This window comes from Euleptes europaea, chromosome 16, assembly GCF_029931775.1.
Source record: "Euleptes europaea isolate rEulEur1 chromosome 16, rEulEur1.hap1, whole genome shotgun sequence".
Taxonomy (NCBI): Eukaryota; Metazoa; Chordata; class Lepidosauria; order Squamata; family Sphaerodactylidae; genus Euleptes; species Euleptes europaea.
The window spans coordinates 21,648,987-21,662,685 of record NC_079327.1 but is presented as its reverse complement, the minus strand read 5'-3'; the positions used below and the strand labels follow the sequence as shown (position 1 = coordinate 21,662,685).

General features: G+C 41.6%; 1 protein-coding gene across 1 annotated transcript in view; it reads right to left on the bottom strand.

Annotated features, from left to right (window-relative positions):
* TM9SF2 (transmembrane 9 superfamily member 2) overlaps positions 1–13,699 on the bottom strand; it is a 33,314-nt gene that overhangs the window by 19,355 nt on the left and 260 nt on the right. Inside the window, exons 2-5 of the mRNA XM_056861915.1 lie at positions 9,263–9,330; positions 6,130–6,223; positions 2,873–3,000; positions 650–783 (exon numbers count right to left, since the gene is read on the bottom strand). Coding sequence (XP_056717893.1) covers positions 650–783; positions 2,873–3,000; positions 6,130–6,223; positions 9,263–9,330 — 424 coding nt within the window. The remainder of the gene's footprint in view (positions 1–649; positions 784–2,872; positions 3,001–6,129; positions 6,224–9,262; positions 9,331–13,699) is intronic.

Here is a 13,699-nt window from a genome sequence, read left to right as displayed (position 1 = left end):
AATGCAAGAAAGAACATATGAAAAGGCTACATGTTAGATCCAGTATCCAACTTCATTTCGCATTTGACCGTGGTGAACTGTATGTAACAGCCTCAGCACGCTGTAGAGACACCAAAAACAGACAGAGTAGCACGAGATACTAAGCTACCCTAGCTTGGATTCAGCAGTAATTTTTGCTGACAGAAGGGATTTCCATCAACGGGGCATGACTTCCTCATCTTCCTGCCGCAGTCCCAAATGCGCCCTGAAATGCTGTTCTTCAATACAGAAGACCCCTCCCCCCCCAAGAACAGCATGGGGGGAGTTGGAGGGCCACAGCAGGAAGGGGGGATTGGGGGGGAAAGCCCTCCCCCCCTTCCACTTGCAGACACCCTCCAGTGGATCCAAGTTATAAGCTAGCTAAGAACTAGGCTTTGTGATGCTACCGTATATACAGTGATTTTATGCCAATAAATACGATATGACTGACTAACTAGGTTTTGTGTATCTATCCATTTACTTTCTTCTCCTCAGTGCAAAAAGACTCATTAATAGCGGTAGCAGCAAAGCAGGATCCTATCACAGAAGCAGCATAAAAAAGAATGGATCACACAAACTGAAACACACAATGGATTTTTCAAGCATTGGATTATAAAAAATTGCTTTAAACTTGCACTGATAACGCAGGCATCTTTGGGCTTTGCATCTTTAGTTATATAACAACCAATGGGGAATCCAGGATTGCAGAACTTCTGATTATCTTCTACTTCATAACACCACGTCACAGGCATGTTGTCCACAATCCTAAAAAAATAAAGAAAAAGTAGAGTAATGTTTTATTTTTGAGAGGCAGCATATCAAGTGGAAATCCTGTTTCATCCTAGACAATGCCGGACAGTATGCAATGACTGCCAACTCCACTTGCAGAATACAACTCCACAGCCTACTGTGCCTCCCCCCAGCGTGCACAGAAACAGCATATAACATGATCAGGCTTTCTGCGGCAGGAAAAAACAAATCAGTGAATTGTACTCCCCCCCCCCACACACACACCTCCCCACACTTCAGCCAAAGAGCAGTTCTGCCTGCAGGAAATAAGCACCAGTTACAGCCCGTTACGAACCAACAAATATTATGTAACCAGTATAAGCCGGGAGAACAGAAGAGCTTCTAGTAGTGGAAAGGAGAGGAGACATTCTAGGTTTAACAAAATCAATCATTCCCTCTGCAGTGCAGAAAGCATTGAACCATATTAAACAAGCCACTTCAGCAAGGAGTTGGTTTTGATATCCTATTTTTCTCTACCGAAAGGAGTCTCAAAGCAGAAGGGGGTTAAGTGGAGACATGACAGAGGTCTATAAAATTATGCATGGTATGGAGAGAGTGGTCAGGGAAAAGCTTTTCTCGCTCTCTCATAATACTAGAATGCAGGGTCATCTGCTGAAGCTGGAAGGTGAGAGATTCAAAACAGAGAAAAGGAAGTATTTTTTCCACACAACACACAGTTAAACTGTGCAACTCCCTGCCCCAGGATGTGGTGACGGCTGCCAACTTGGAAGGCTTCAACAGGGGAGTGGACATGTTCATGGAGGAGAGGGGTATTCGTGGCTACTGTCAAAAATGGATACTAGTCATGACGCATACCTATTCTCTCCAGGATCAGAAGAGCACGCCTATTATATTAGGTGCTGTGGAATGCAGGCAGGACAATGCTGCTGCAGTTGTCGTTTGTTTCCTAGAGGCACCTGGTTGGCCACTGGGTGAACAGACCGCTGGAATGGATGGACCTTGTTCTGATCCAGCATGGCCTTTCTTATGTTCAGAGATGCTAGTAATCACTGAGTAACTTGGTCAGCAGCCTCTAACTGATGTAACACATTCTGATACAAGCGATAAAACATGTACTGAATTCTCTTGCACAGAAGTCAACGAGACTTTTGTTAAAAAGCTCAACTTTAGCAGTGCGCTGCCCAAAGAGACACAAGATTCTGTATTTCAGTACTGATAAGCAATCACTAACCAGCCGTGCAGAATGAAAAGCACTCAAAACCTACATGACCACAGTCAGCTTTCCAGCTTGCACCAAGCCTTCACCCCCACCTCAGATGATCGAGGAATCTTGGCATCCCGAGGGCTTTCAGCTCCAAATCCCTCTTCCCCACCCAATAGGTGGCCTGCAGGGAGAGCCGGCTGCCCTAATGAGCTCCCCACCCACTAGGGAGGGTTGGGTCAGTGAGAGGGGGGGGGGGGAATAAGAAGAGGGGAAAGCAGAGGGATGGTCTAGCTGTTGCATCCACCCTCAGGGATTATAGAGTGGCATCAGCTGGGACTATCCCAGAGGGTGGTCTTTAAACCCCCAGGGATGACTGAAAAGGTGGAAACAGTCCCAGTTTTGAAGCCTTCCTTGAGCAAACTGAAACGTATACTTTCTCGCGGGTTCCCTCTTGTTCTATTGTTATTTCAAAGGATCAAGAAATGCATACAGGCACACCTCGCTTTATTGCGCTTCCCCTTATTGCGCTTCGCAGACATCGCATTTTTTTATAAATTGAATGTTTGTGGCAACCCTGCGTCGAGCAAGTCTATCGGCGCCATTTTTCCAAAGGCATGTGCTCACTTAGTGTCTTTGTGTCACATTTTTACCAGTAAGGTATTTTTTAATGAAGGTATGTACATTTTTTTAAACATAATGCCATTGCACACTTAACAGACTACAGTACAGTGTAAACACAACTTTTATAAGCACTGGGAAACCAAAAAATTTCATGTGATTCACTTTATTGCGGTGGTCCAGAACCGAACCCGCAATATCTCCGAGGTATGCCTGTATATGTCAAAACCATTTCACGCACCATTCTATGTTATAAACATTAAAAATTAAATGTTAACTCACCAGTGATGTTGGTAATTCAGCAGCATGCTTTTTTTCAGAAATTCCAGCTTTTGCTTGTCTTCTCCATTTTTGAGATCGTATTGTTTTTTACAGACAGGTTTGCATTTCTCCTCCATTTTAAATGTAAACTGAGAAATATGAACAAGAATAAGTTGAGTAGGAACTCTTTTTTTTTTAAAACACACTTGTCCTTCAAGCCACCTGAAGATCTAGAGCAAAACTAATAAAAGAACACCAAATTAATGGGGACAAATTTTCGAGTGGTGGTTTCTTTCTTGGATTAATGCTCTATCACCAACGTATCATACCGTACAGGAGGACCAAGAAACCCCAAGATCTAGCATTACTCTTAGTTTGGCCAACCACTGAAACCAAATCACAACTATAAAACTATTCAAAGTTGTTTGGGTGTCTGTTCACCTTTAAAAAACAACTCTTTATTTTAAGTTTATTTTATAACAACAACAACAAAATAAAAATACAACAGTAGGTTAAACATCGTACCATTGAGATGCTTCAATACTCTGTTTCAATATATGTTCCAATATTATACAGAAATCGTACCGTTTGTTGTATTCACATAGCAGAACTTAATAAACGCAAATCATATGATAGTTTTGTGGGCATCGTTTACTTCGTGATGCCCCCTTTTCCATATATTCTAGAAAAGGCAGCCATCTATTTAAAAAGTTTGTAGAGCAAGATAAGTTATTTATTACTTTGAGTTGTGAAGATACCTTATCTAAAATTAAAAGGTTCCACACCTTCTCATACCACTGCCCAGTAGAAGGCATCTTTGTTTTTTTCCAGTACAAGCAATCAGAAATTTTGCTGCCAGTAGCAGTATTGAAATCAGTTCCCTTTTTTGGGTAGAGAATTGTTGTATAACAATTTTTTCTAGTAGGACAATTAAGGTATTATGAGGGACTTTGTATTGCGTGATTAATTCTATGTTTGTTCACCTTTTAAGGGAACAGCAAAATATAAACCAAGGCTTCAGCTGGGTTGCCCCTTTTAAAAGACAGACTCTGCCAGCCACATCTCCAGCACACTCAAAATAATATCTGAGTGGATTTTAGATATGCTGAGCATCTCCAGGCTTCACTGCCTTGTCAGGAACCAGCAAAGAAGGGAAAGGACAAAAACTGCTGCCTCATATTTTCTCAAAAAAGAAAGCAAAAGACTAGGCCTTTGAGAAGACTACACTGGATCCTGAGAAGAATTCTAATAATACAACCGCTGCAGGTCGAAACTCTTATCAGAGCACAGCCTACGCGGAGACCAGTAATAACTACTGCTAAAATGGTAGTATGACACGATAGTTTTTGCTGCAGTATTTGGCTGTGAGCACCCTGTTGTCAGAAGGGAAACTTCACATCAAAAGTAATGATTTCTTAAAACGCCCCACAAGATAAGACACGTGGCTTTAATAGACATCTTAATGAACCCAGAGACCATTACAATGATTCTGATTAGGAACAAGAGCTTCCCCCTCAGCTACCGAGAGGTACTACTGCCTGCAATGGTAAGCTGGAAAGAGTCAAGATACAGGAAGGAAGTGGCTCCCATTTTACCAAACAGTTTGACAGCTGAAAGGCAATAACATGAATAACAGTAGTACGCAGCCATTTAAAGGGAGAAGAACAATGCAAGAGTCTAACAGTACAATCATAAACATGTTTACTCAAAAGCAAGTCCCACTAAATGTGCTTAGGATTGCAGCCTGAGAGGAGGATTGGATGAAATACTGTGAATATGAATTAAAACTGGGGAAAATGGAAGAATACTTATTAATCTGATCTAGAAGATACAATTAATAGTAAGAGTTATAATCATTTAGATTAATAGAAAATGTTCTATGAAAGTTAAATGAATTTATAACAGTTAAGATCAGACCAATTACGATGGGATGAATATTTTATTAAGAGGCGGAGAGAGGTGATGGGGAAGTCATAAATTTTCCTCTAATTTGTTTTTTTTGTTATGAATTCAAGAAATTATAACAACATAGAATTAGAATTTTGATTTTGAATTTCATATTGCTTTTATTGTTGTTTACTATCATGGAAAATTTGTATTATAAAAACCAATAAAATTATTATAAAAAAAGGATTGCAGCCTGAGTCGTGTATTAATACTGGGCTCATTCGTTTAAAATATTGATATGCTTGCCTTTCTCCTGAGCATCTCAGGACCCAATTTCTGCTCCTATTAGAGCCATGTGCCAATGCTGCATTTTGCTAAGGCTTTACTTGTGCTCCATCATCAGCCAACATCCTATGGTTATGAACTATCATTCTTCCCAATCATGAGACTGGTTTGGGCACCCAAGCCCCAAAGAAGTGATTCCTCTTTGACGTTTACAAGTGCCTAATTCCACTTTCCCCGCCGCCAGACTGATTTTAAAAGCAACTGTTGTGACAGCATTACCATCAGCTGGACACGAACCATTCTCCCATGGTAAGTTTGGGGAAAGGTGTGGACCCAAATGCAATCAGGGAGCCCAGTAAAAAGATTCTTCCTGAACCCATCAATTGGTAGTCAACCTCAGTGCTCCTATGTAAGCATACGTAGCCATTTCTGAGGCAGAGCACACTTTTCTTCAATAACTTGGGTCTCTTCCCTCTTATAGACTATGAAAAAAAATTCAGGAATGGAGTTCTACTAGGGCCTACTTTTCCTGGGCCTCATCTCCTCTGCAAAACATTCACACTGAAATCTATGCAGACCTAAGGAACATGCACAAAAAGAGATTTCCCAGCTGACTATTATCATACTCTCTCTAGCTTATCCCCATTCACTGCTCTCCCTTCCTTTTTATTGGGCAAGAGAGAGGAATGGTTATATTTGAAATGGGGACAGAAGGCCTGTTCACAAGCTACGGCGAATGCACACGTGTACACGCTTTAAAAATAAAACTGGAAGACCAGTAACTGGATAAATGTGGTGTTTAAATCATGCATTCAGATTTACACGTTTAACATAATAGAATTACTACTCAATGGATGTACAAACAAAAATCAAGTGTACGCTGAAGATGGACTGTGCGTTCACTGTAACATGTGAACAGGGCTACAGAGAGTTGAAGCCGATGACCGCAAGGGATAAATTTGGCAGCCACCTGTACTCACATCTATGAATCAAATAGCATTTTTCATAACCAGCCCAAGTTGAAAATGTAAATTAAAATGTAACTGCTGAGATTTTACTGTTTAACTGGTAGATTCCGCATAGTCTTTGATTGTCAAGAACAATACCTTATACGGTGAAGGTTCAATCCTCTCTCCAAACAATACCTGCCCAAGATTTTCAGATGGGCGTTTTTCTCCAGCCGTTTGGCAAAAATCGAATCTACAAAAGCAAGTAAAACTATTATTTTCTTATATCTCAGCACATGTGGAATGTACAAGTCTGAATGTCACTAAATCTTTTGCAAAAAGAGATTTCATCGTTTTAGAGCTTCTTACAAATTTCGAAGCACGTTTTAAGCAGATACCTCATCTGAGCGTATTTCACCATATGATTGATTGCTGACAACTATGTACAAACTAAATTCTGCTGATTTTGATGAGCCTGAGGCTAAAAGGAGATGGCAGAATGTACCATATCAGAATGCCAGTGCTGGGTCACCTTTTTAATGTCACCCCCACGTAAAATCTGCCTGTGAATAAAAAGTCAGCAGATGCGGGAGAAAGATTCTGGTCTAGCTGTTCACATGCTGTGCTAGTTTACCACTCAAAGAAAATTATTAATGTATGGGAACTCTGAGAAGTGTAGCCCCTCATCTAGAGCATAATGTGGTATGGCCCACTCTGCCTTCTCAGTACTCTGCCACAGAGTAACCACCTCGCTCTGCTATATGCGTAGACCAGGACTTACTTCCCAGCAAGCATGCTTGGGACCACATCACTCATCAGTTTGTTTCTCCACATAAATTATTTTTGCCTTGCTCAGTGTATCTATATTAAATATTACCAAAGTAGCACAACAAGCTTTTATCACTGCAATTAGTAACAACTGCTGCTACCTCTCCCTGGGACCTTGGAAGGGGACAGGGATTGGTCTTTCATTTGGCAAGGGAGCCAGCGTGGTGTAGTGGTTAAGAACGGTGGTTTGGAGTGGTGGACTCTGATCTGGAGAACCGGGTCTGATTCCCCACTCCTCCACATGAGCGGCGGAGGCTAATCTGGTGAACCGGGTTGGTTTCCCCACTCCTACACATGAAGCCAGCTGGGTGACCTTGGGCGAGTCACACTCTCTCAGTCCCGCCTACCTCACAGGGTGTCTGTTGTGGGGAGGGGAAGGGAAGGTGATTGTAAGCCGGTTTGAGTCTTCCTTAAGTGGTAGAGAACGTCGGCATATAAAAACCAGCTCTTCTTCTTAAAGAAGCAGAGGCTGTGAGAGTTTCACTGCATTTCTGCCTTAACAGAAGCCCTGCTTAGGAAAAAAAACACACACCCCTCCATTCCAATCCTCTAAGTTCTCTTGGTGCCAAGCTGGAAATAAATAACATTGCCTCTTGCAGCTTCTGCTCTTCCGAACTCCCGTGTGAAGTGCCGCACCAAACATTTTCCCCTACGTTTCTGAACTATCTGAAGAGCACTTGCAAGAGGGTTATTGTGCTGGATGCCCGATGCAAAAGAAGAAGAGTTGGTTTTTATATGCCGACTTTCTCTACCACTTAGGTGGGGCTGAGAGAGCTCTAAGAGAACTGATTACCCAAGGCCACCTGACTAGCTTCATGTGTAGGAGTAGGGAAAGCAACCCGGTTCACCAGATTAGAATCTGTCGCTCATAAGGAGGAGGGGAGAATCAAACCCGGTTCTCCAGAGTACAGCCCACCGCTCTTAACCACTATGCCATGATGGCAGGGGAAATCGTCACTAGCACTCAGGTTTGCAGGCAGGTGAGATGGAAAGGAGGAGGGAGAAGTGAGACCCGGGGAAGTATGCAGCTGACAGCCACCCCCGTCATCACAGTATTTCAGATGACGAGCACACAGTTCTGATGGCCTGAGGCCACAGCATGTTATTTAATCTTAGGTACTTGAGGAAGGAATGGAGATACAGGTTTTCCAAAAGGGGTGTGTGTGGCAATATGAGATTCTGCCCTGACAGAGACCCTCATCTAGTATACAGACATCCCCCTCCCCTGCAAACGGTTGGAACTTTCAGCAAAGTTTTAGAGAATCTGTATATACTTAAAAATCTAGTAGAATCTAGGGGTTCAGAAACAGCACTTTCTGGAATCTTAAAAAAAAACATTTTTAACTTTAACATGCAACTCTTAAAAATACTAGAACAGATTAAGGAAATACAATCCTAGAATGGTTTGAAGAGAGCAAGACAGACATGTATCCATAAATTAATCGCTAGCCACTTTGGAACATGTAGTAGAAGAAAACTGCCAGTGTGCTAAGGAGATGCAAATAACCTCAATTATATTATGGCTAAATCTATTACAAATTTTAAACTGGAAAATTCTAAGAAGCGTATCAGGTAAGGACACAGCCTAGAAACAAATGGTTATGGTTGTGTTTAAGCTATCTTTGCCAAAGCGTCTTCTGTGTTACAGCTCTTATTTAAAGAGGAAATTATGGAGCCAGCTGTGACATAACATTCTGTATTATCTCTGTGAAAAATGATATTGTAGACTAGCAGTTAACATCGCCTCTTTGTGTATATGAAGATTAGAAAGCACTAACACTCCCGGATCAGGCTCCTATACATGCGGCCATTTCAGAAGGAAATACCATCAGAAGACTAGCAGCATTGTGAAGATATGTTCTTACATTAATAGGAATAAAATGATCCAAATGCAAGGGTAATATATATGATTTGGAGGATTGTATTTATGTCTTCAGATTTCCCTGTGCACTTTTTAAGAGCTCTCAAATATGACTTTTCCCCTTACTGTGGCACTTTACCCAGCCACTTCCCCAAGGCCCATGCCACCCCAGCATATTATTAGCCCAGCCTACTACATAATTCTGTAATATACAGCTATGTCAGCTGGACAGGCTGATCTTCCTTGTGATGGTAGTCTGACTTTTACACTCAACTGGTACATTTTCCACATCTGGGATACTGCAACGCAGTAGATAGATTTAGCTCCATGACCAGCTACAAACTATAGGTTAAAAAAAGAACTTCATCTAGTTGGTTGTCTCGGTGAGGGGGAGGATAAATCACAGTACCAAAAAACCAATTTCTACTTCTGAGTAAGTGAATTATATCCTCATGACAAATATTAAGAGCAGGATTTTGCATGCTAAGCTATGGCTTTGAACAACTAACTCAAAGACAAACACCACAACAAAGATTGGACAGCAGTTCTCCACTAGGCAATATGAATCACGTTAGACACATAATGAGATTTCGGTGTACTTACACAGCATATTCATATGGAAGCACTGACTCCACAGAGTCCAGTCTATTTACAAAAAGCTCTATTCCAGACTGCAAGAGAACACATAATAACACTATTATAGCAGTTCGAGCCATATCAATAAACATTGTCACAATAAAGGATGAAAATATTAACCTAAGCAAAATATCAAGCTGTTCAACTAAGCCACTGAAGTACTAGAATATGATATATAGGACAGATGGAGAACTACATGCCTCATTTTCCAAAGAGACAAGACAGTAAAGAGGAACAATGAGTACTATGGAATTCTTAAATAAAAATATTATTATGAAAATAGGCTTTTATCAAATATAGAAGCATAAAAAGAACCACCTCAAAGATTCATGGAGTAAGCTGTTCCAAACTGCCTTCCTGATAGGGAGTAATACATGAAGTACACTTAGTGTGCTATGTTTGTCTACAAAGGACTGTACTAACAAATATCCTACTATAAGACTATAAGAAGAGTGCCCAACTGGATCTCGGCCCAGGTCCATTTAGGAAAGTGTAGTGTTTTACAGCAGCAGCCACAAAACTCACAATCAGGGAACCACCTCCCCTGGCTTATCTCCAACTCCAAGAACCAAGAGCTATGCCAACTCTGGGAGTTCTTTTTAGCTACTATAGACAACAGTGCTTGACAGACTTACTCTCTATGAATTGGTTTAAACCTTTTGAAATCCCATCTGGTCATCACTGCATCTTGCAAAAGGGTCTTTTACCTATAACAGGGTCTTTAACCTATAACAGTCTGAAATTAAATCAAAAGAGTTTCCGTCTAGACATTAGGAAGAATTTTCTAACAGTTAGAGCGGTTCCTCAGTGGAACAACTTCCTTGGGAGGTGACACGCTCTCCTTCCCTGGAGGATTTTAAGAAGAGGTTAGATGGCCATCTGTCAGCAATGCTGATTCTGTGACCTTAGGCAGATCAAGAGAGGGAGGGCACCTTGGCCATCTTCTGGGCATGGAGAAGGAGTCACTGGGGGTGTGGGGGGGGACTTAGTTGTGAATTTCCTGCATTGTGCAGGGGGTTGGACTAGATGACCCTAGTGGTCCCTTCCAACTCTATGATTCTATGATTCAGATTGTTATCTCACTGGGACTGGATGTAGCTATAAGTGCCACAGAGTGAAATCAGAAAAACCAACACAAGAAGTGTCACAATGCAGTGTGATGAACCGATCAAAACCTGAGACTGTTTTAAATTTTTTCAGTGATTAAATTCAGTTTTGTCGAAGGCTTTCACGGTCAGAGTGAAACGTCAGGAAAGAAAATACCAAGACCACGGTTACACAGCCCGGATAACCTACAAGAACCAATAAATTCAGTTTGTTTATAACACTGACTAATGGAGAATAAGCTGCCAAATGTCTACCCAATGTTCCAAAAATGGATTTCCAGAGAACTCACTTGGATCTTTGATTTACACTGACAAGTTGACATTTTAGCCACATGCACACTTGGAAAGCAAGCTGAAGCAACTGTACACTTCTTATACGGCAGTTATAAGGGGAGGATAATATTTTGTTTATTTTTAAGAATTAATGCATAATCTACGATCTTCTAATTTAAGACTAATTTTAGACTGTTAAAAGTATTATGCACTGCACCCCTTCCCCATCCTGAACAAATTACCTGTCCTTACCTTTAAGAGTCTCCATAGCCCTTAACTGCCCCTTACTTCTCATTATACTCCTGTCCTTTTCTCCTACGATTCTACCACTATTAGATGCCTGAAAGCACTTAAAATGTTCCCCGTGGCATAGAACTGCTTCCTTGAAAAGTGACTCCACCCCCTGTCAAATCCTGCTTTATCCTCATTCTCATATACAAAGAATGTTAACTCTATTTGCTCATCATCATCCCTTTGCAATCCTTATCTCTCCCTTCCAACCCTTGGATTACTTCTAGTGGACAATTTTAGACAGGAAGCTCTCTGTTTTTTGTTTATGATACTCCCAAAAGCACTATGTACACTGAAGACATCGTAAGTACAATAAACCAATAACGGGCCACCACCAGTTTCAACATATGGTATAATTCCAGATGCAGGTTAATTTAAAGGTAAAGCTTTCTAGTAACTGGTAGACACACGAGATATCCATTCTGAGAGATCCTCATTAAGAAATCCAAAAAGGCTGAATGCAATAAATGGATTAAGCTGACTGGCCCTTCCATAGTGGCAGGAGCATAAAGATGAACACTGGGGTACTACAGCAAGTGGAAAGGAAACCCCATTATCATATTAGAAAGGCAAGCAACAGTGTCTGACTCTTGTAGTGGAGCAGGGGGCTGAGCTTGAGATCCTCAAGTATCTAGTTTCAAATTAACACCATTTCCTTTCTCTTGAAAGGAAACAAAACATCAGAGCTTCTGGAATGTTTTTTAAAACAGAACTACACAATGTGCTTTGCAATAAAAAATTATTTTAGGCCGCAGCATAACAAAGAGAAGAAGAAATCCTTTCAGTGATCAAAGACAAGCATAAAAGGAGGGGTGAAGGGCTGCCAGCCACAAAAGAGGGGTCCAAAGCACCCTATGTGACCACATCAAGATGACCAGCAGAAACCCGATGTTGTCCTAAGAGCCCCAGCATCATGAAATACTGGGAAGAGGGCAGGGAGATACCTGAGTAGGCCGGCTGGTTTGGCAGTGCATGGCATAGGTTAAGAAGCAGCAGTATGCCGGGACAATCAGAGGTGATTCCTAGCAACCTGTCTGCTGCGTAACACCCAACAGCCGCTCAGATGATCTCCAACAGAAAAGGGTGAATTGGTGGGTGGGGGTCAGTCAGATCACTGTTCTGTAGTGAAAGCAAGAACAGGACATAATTAAATTATAGCTGCTTAACAAATAAAACTGTGTGATTTGCGTAACCCACAGTCTCCTTCCAGTCCCTCCAAAATTAGTTGGCAAGGATAACATGGAGGAGAGGGGAAACGATGTACATCGTTCTGAGCTCTTTAGAAGAAGAGCAGAATTAAAAACACAGGCGCTTCACAAATAAAACGTTATATCTACGAGCAGCCTATTGCCTCCTTTCAATCCCTCTACAATTGCACACACATTCTCTATAGCATGGGTTCTTAACAGGGGGGGAATTCCCCCCGGGGGAGATTTTAGGGTTGGGGGGGGGATTGGGACCAACATTTCAGCAAAGCGTGATGTCCTGTAGATTATGTACAATCTGTAAAACTGTAATTTGGTTTTTTGAGTTAGACTATCTCAGGATGGGGGGAATTATATTCTGAACAATGGTGAAAGGAGGGGATGGAGCAAAAAAGGTTGAGAACCACTGCTGTATAGCAAAGCTTCCTAAACTGTAAGTTGTGACCCCACATGAAGTCGTGTAACTGAACGTAGGGGGGGGGGGGGTCGCAGAAAAATTGGCAACAGTAAATGGTAAAAGTATACGTATACCAAAGGATTGTTTATAAAATACATTTCTTTATGATTTATTATCAGTAAATGTTTGATTTGTATGCCTATTTTAAAAGCCTATATACCTGGGGTCATGTAAAAATTTCTTGGGGCGAAAAGGGGATCGTGAGTGGAAAAAGTTTAAGAAGCCCTGCTCCATAGGATTGTTGCAAGGGTGAAAATGCAGTTAAGGAGACAACATTTCTCTTTACCCCCCACCCCCGTAGTCCTTGGAAGAAAAGCAGGATTAAAAAAAAACGTTTCAAGCAAATAAATACTAAACAAAGAGGGCTATTTTGAGTAGATATGCCTTTATACCTGGGGTCACGTAAAAATTTCTCGGGGCGAAAAGGGGATCGCGAGTGGAAAAAGTTTAAGAAGCCCTGCAATCCATAGGATCGTTGCAAGGGTGAAAATGCAGTTAAGGAGACACATCATGAGAGGGAGGGCACCTTGGCCATCTTCTGGGCATGGAGTAGGTGGGGGTGTGGGGGGGACTTAGTTGTGAATTTCCTGCATTGTGCAGGGGGTTGGACTAGATGACCCTAGTGGTCCCTTCCCCATGTCCTTGGAAGAAAAGAAGGATTACAAAAAAAAAAAGTTTTAAGCAAATAAATGCTAAACAAAGAGGGCTATTTTGAGCAACTCCCCCTCCCCCAAGGGTGAAAATGCAGTTAAGGAGACACAACATTTCTCTTTATTATCCGTAAATGTTTGATTTGTATGCCTATTTTATAGGCCTATATACCTGGGGTCAGGTAAAAATTTCTCGGGGCGAAAAGGGGAGTGGAAAAGGTTTAAGAAGCCCTGCAATCCATAGGATTGTTGCAAGGGTGAACATGCAGTTAAGGAGACACAACATTTCTCTTTACCCCCCACCCCCGTAGTCCTTGGAAGAAAAGCAGGATTACAAAAAAAAAAAAAAAGGTTTTAAGCAAATAAATGCTAAACAAAGAGGGCTATTTTGAGCACCCCCCTCCCCCCCTGGGCTCCCCACT